Consider the following 5631-nt stretch of genomic DNA (forward strand, 5'->3'; position numbering starts at 1 on the left):
TGTTCTCCGATTTTCTTTTTCTATCAAATGTAAAAATAATAACCTGTTCAATGTTCACTCTTCTAACTACTTTTCTCCCACTTTAAGTTAATGATCTGTTTTAACAAAAAATTAAAAATAAAAATAAAAAAAATCAAACTTCCTTTTTTTTAGGAAAAATTGCTGATAATAATACAACCTTTGTCCCATTCTTTTCTAATAATACAATCTTTTAATTATTTTATACTAATACAACCTTTAGGGGGTGTTCATTTTAAAACAAGATTAAATCGAATTTTCGATGAGTTTTGAGGTGGGAGAAGGGAAGGGGATATTACACCCTTCCTCATCCCCACCACCAAAAACTCATCCTTCCCCTTTCTTAATCTCAAAGTAAGTCCACTGAAATTTGAATTTTATCTTGTTTAAAATGAACACTCCCTAAAGGTTGTATTATTACAAAATAATCCAAAGGTTGTATTATTAAAAAAGAATGGGCCAAAGGTTGTATTATTTTTATCAATTTTTCCTTTTTTTTTTATATTTTATTTTTTTTATGAAATTAAACTTCCCGATTTATCGAAATAGATATCTTTACAAAAGAAAATAATTACTCCGTATAAACTAAAACTACATCATCACATTCCATCAAGTTAATTTACCAAAGTGTAAAAAATTTTACTAACTAAAATTGATTTTAAATGAATATTATTTCTTAAGGGATAGAATACATACATGGTATATATGGATTGGGGAAAAGTCTAAATTTCAGTCCAAATTAAAGAATTTATTTGTAGATTGGAAAAACTCATGTTTTTAAGTGTATATAAAGTCTCTGAAAGGCTTGGCCATGTATGTACAAATTATCTTCACTTAATTTAGGGGAATAAAAAAAAAAAAATCAAATAAGAGTTAGTAAGTTTAGGTTAAATAAATTAGAAAAAATAAATTCTACAAAGTACGTACTAAATTAAATAAGCTCATATGAACTATAAATCAAAATCACATAAACATGTATAGAACCCACCATATGACTTTCCTAATTTTAAATTCCAACTTATGAAATTTGACATTGGTGGAAAAATAATAAATAGCACAACGTATAGAAAATAATACTCCGTAATACTCTAATGCTTAAACGAATGATTCAGATTTAAGAGTGTCTATGCTATTTCTTACAGCTATATGTTAAATTATTAATTACCAGTGTTAATAAGTCGTATAATTTAGTTGAGTTCATTGTTTATATTAGGGTTGAAAGGTAAAATCTTTAGTCTAGTTTTTGACTTAAGTTACATGTACCCGACATAGTTTTTCTAACCTACATTAATTTATCAAAAAACCTACATTGATTTATCTTTTGAAATATTGATAACTTGTTGAGTTTAATTTCATTGTTTCAAGCGTTCAAATCATGATATATCAAACTAGAGAGATTTGTTGGATTTGCCAAAGTCCTATTCCAATTAATAAAAAACCCAAACACTAATGAAATAAGTAAAATTTTCAAATTTATATATAATATTTTTGTTCAAATAACCGGCAAAAAAAAATGTTAATTACCTAGTAAAAACTCTGATATTTTGTTTATTCTTTTCATAGTATGTGATTCCTTTCTTCTCGGATATACTGATACAACCATTATAAATAGAAGATGCTAGACATTTACGTAAGTATGCACAACATAGCAAAAACCAACCAACTTCTATTACAATATTTTTTTAATACTTCTTTTGGAGGAGAACAAATCATGGATAATACAAGCCTAGCAATGATACTTGCAATTTGGTTCATTGCTTTTCATTTCATTAAAATATTATTTACTAGCCAAACTTCCAAACTTCTTCCTCCAGGCCCTAAACCACTTCCAATAATCGGCAACATTCTTGAAGTTGGTGACAAACCTCACCAGTCATTTGCTAACCTCGCCAAGATTCACGGCCCTCAAATATCTCTACGTCTAGGCAGTGTCACAACTATTGTTGTATCATCAGCTGAAGTAGCCAAAGAAATGTTCTTAAAAAAAGACTACCCTCTTTCTAACCGTACTGTTCCTAATTCTGTCACTGCTGGTGACCACCACAAACTCACCATGTCGTGGTTGCCTGTCTCCCCAAAGTGGAGGAATTTTAGAAAGATCACGGCCGTTCATTTACTTTCTCCTCAAAGACTTGATAGTTGCCAAAGCCTTAGGCATGCCAAGGTACAACAACTTTTTCAATATGTACAAGAATGTGCACAAAAAGGGCAAGCCGTTGATATTGGCAAGGCTGCATTTACTACATCCCTCAATTTGTTATCAAAACTATTCTTTTCGGTCGAATTAGCCCACCATAAATCCCATACATCTCAACAATTCAAAGAACTTATATGGAATATTATGGAAGATATTGGCAAGCCTAACTATGCTGATTACTTTCCAATCTTAGGATGTGTCGATCCTTCGGGTATTCGACGGCGATTAGCGTCTAGTTTTGACAAGCTAATTGCTGTTTTTCAAAGTATAATCACTCAAAGGATTGGTAGTGAAGCATCGAGTACAACAACAAAGACTGATGATGTGCTTGACGTTCTTCTCAACCTCTACAAACAGAAGGAGCTTAGCATGGCCGAGATTAACCATCTTCTAGTCGTAAGTTCAATTTTTTTGTCCGTATATATATATATATATATATATATATATATATATATATATATATATATATATATATATATATATATATATATATATCTTTTGACTATCACAATTTTTTTTATAATGGACGACTGATATTATTTGCTTTTAGATTTATTTTTAATTAGTAATTTTAATTAAAAAAAATCATTTTAATTATTTTATATATTTGTTTTATTTCCATAATTTTGAAAACATAAAAATAATTTCTGAAAGATTAAAATATATATTTAAAATGATTAAAAATTATTTTTAATCAAATTTACGAATAAAAAATAAATTAAATGTAAAATGCATCTACTTTTGCTTTACCAATAGTGAGCTTGTGCATGGCATAAAATGAATTTTCAAGAAACACAACTTTACATTATAAAATTTATAACGAATTACTATTCATTGGTTGGATATATATGTGACAAATATATAAACCACATTTATTTGGACCTTGTTAAACTCTGACCTGTCACATTGGATCAGAATTTAAAGTATACTTGTTACTTTTTCATCTCAAATAATTGTTTTACTATACTATGCTTTGCAACAAAAACAAGTAAAATAGTATATTTGTTGATAAAAATTGATGAACGAGTAAGATTTTGATGTATATAATGAAAAAGGCAAAATAGTATGAGAAGATAGAACGCAACCCGTGCATTCACAATAATAAAACAAGAAAATTCCATTAAGAACAATTAAATGATTGGTAAGAACATTATTTTATAAGATAAAGAAAGTATACATTGTTTAATAGAATAATAGATACATTCTAGCTAAAAGTGGCAAACACAAAAAGAGGGATGTTTGTGATTATAAGAGAGTGTTAGACCTCACATTTTCTACAAAAAGTGCAAGGGTGCAAATGATTAGACCCCACAAATATCTACAAAGAAATTAATTAAAGAAAATTCATTGATTAGGTTATATTGTATTCTTGTAATAATTGGTAGAATAAGTAATAAAGCTATTAAATTAATTGCGCTGCCAACTTGTTTCGGTTTATTTGTTTAAATTAAGTATAATATATGCATGTCAGGATATATTTGATGCCGGGACTGACACTACATCAAGTACTTTTGAATGGGCAATGGCAGAGTTAATTCGAAATCCTAAAATGATGGACAAAGCTCAAAAAGAAATTGAGCAAGTCTTGGGCAAGGATAGACAAATTCAAGAATCAGACATTATTAAGTTACCTTACTTGCATGCCATCATCAAAGAAACATTGCGACTACACCCACCAACTGTATTTCTCTTGCCTCGTAAAGCTAATTGTGATGTTGATTTATTTGGTTATGTTGTGCCAAAAGATGCACAAATACTTGTTAATTTATGGGCTATCGGTAGAGATCCTCAAGCATGGGTGAACTCTGATGTGTTTTTACCTGAGAGGTTTTTGGGATCCGAAATTGATGTAAAGGGGAGAGATTTTGGACTCTTACCTTTTGGAGCTGGAAGGAGAATATGCCCAGGGATGAATTTGGCTATTAGAATGTTAACTTTGATGTTAGCTACGCTTCTTCAATTCTTCAATTGGAAGCTTGAAGAAGGTATGAACCCAGAAGATCTAGACATGGATGAAAAATTTGGAATTGCCTTACAAAAGACTAAACCTCTTCGGATCATTCCGGTTCTTAGGTATTGATCATTGTCAAATGTTTACATATTTATATGTTTTTGTTAGTAAATTCATTCACTTTCTGATTGTTTAAGTTTTCTCCAAATGTTCATGTTTGTTTGAATCTTCCATTCAATGCAATTTTAAGGTGGTACTAAAGATCAAGTTTATGTACGTTAGCTCATATGCTATTTATTGTAATCTATGTTTACATATAAATTGTTAATAAAAGTTTGTCAATTGTTAGATGGATATTTTTGGTGATTTCATCAGCAGTTTTTTACTGTTCATAATACATGTATGCTATTTAGGCCAGGTCTTCATAGCAAGCTAGTGTGAAACTTCAATTCTAAGCTCCTTTTTTTTTTTTACTAGTTCAAAGGAAATTGTAAAGAATTTTAGATGGAGACTTCAATCTCTCGACACCACAACATGATTGTGACTTGACTCAATGTTACTGAGAGGAATTAAACTTCAACAGAGGTCCAATACAACAAGAAAAAGCCCCATCAAGTAATTTGACCTCATTTGGCATATTTTGTAGTCAATCTTAACTCAATTATTACTACGTCATATTTATGATAAAATCTTAGCAAAACTATTAGGGTGGCTTCAACCTCTAGGAACTTAAGAGGCATGGCTCTAGCATAATTAAGTCCTTCCCTTAATGCATAGAGTTCTGCTCTTAGAGCATTAGGAGCATTATATTTGCTAGAATAGCCAAAATGCAACTCTCCTTTTGCATTCCTAAAAGCAACACCTCCACCTACCTCCTAATTCTGTAGAAACCCAAGCACCATCTGTGTTTAATTTCAGAAAGCCTGGCTTTGGGGGACGCCAACTAATATCCACGCTTTTTTTAGTTTTTTTTTTTTTGTAGGTTTCAAGGCCCGGTGTCGAAAAGACTTGAGATGATAGAGGATACATCTCGGGGTCATATAATTCCGTTTGGAACAATATATGATCATTGTATGTTGTCATACATTTTTGTGGTAGGCTTGATTTAATGAAATCGGTGCAAGTATTAACAAGTAAATTAGTTGTTTAATGGCAAATTAGATGGTTACACCCACCCAATTTGACTCCTGGAGGGTATTAGGGGCCATGTTAAACGTTTCGGCAATTTTTATTTCCGGACGAATAAAAGTCAAAGAAATTCCAAAATTTAAGGCTACGATACATGCTTTTTAACAAATTTTGGAGGTTTCAAGGCCCGGTGTCGAAAAGCCTTGAAATTTTAGGGGATACATCTCGAGGTCATATAATGCCATTTGGAACCATATATGATCATTATATGTTGTCATAAATGTTCGTGGTAGGCTTGATTTAATAAAATCAGTGCAAGTTGTAAACCGGTAAATTG

General features: G+C 30.7%; 1 protein-coding gene across 1 annotated transcript; it reads left to right on the forward strand.

Moving 5' to 3' along the window:
- The first annotated feature begins 1688 nt into the window (after positions 1-1688).
- Positions 1689-4295, forward strand: LOC145556763 (cytochrome P450 76AD1-like). Its single transcript, XM_081618411.1, has 2 exons — positions 1689-2611; positions 3687-4295. The coding sequence occupies exons 1-2, from the start codon at positions 1730-1732 to the stop codon at positions 4293-4295; spliced, it is 1491 nt and encodes a 496-aa protein (XP_081474537.1). The 5' UTR covers positions 1689-1729.
- The last annotated feature ends 1336 nt before the right edge of the window (positions 4296-5631 follow it).

This window comes from Chenopodium album, chromosome 8 (assembly GCF_948465745.1).
Source record: "Chenopodium album chromosome 8, dcCheAlbu1.1, whole genome shotgun sequence".
NCBI lineage: Eukaryota > Viridiplantae > Streptophyta > Magnoliopsida > Caryophyllales > Amaranthaceae > Chenopodium > Chenopodium album.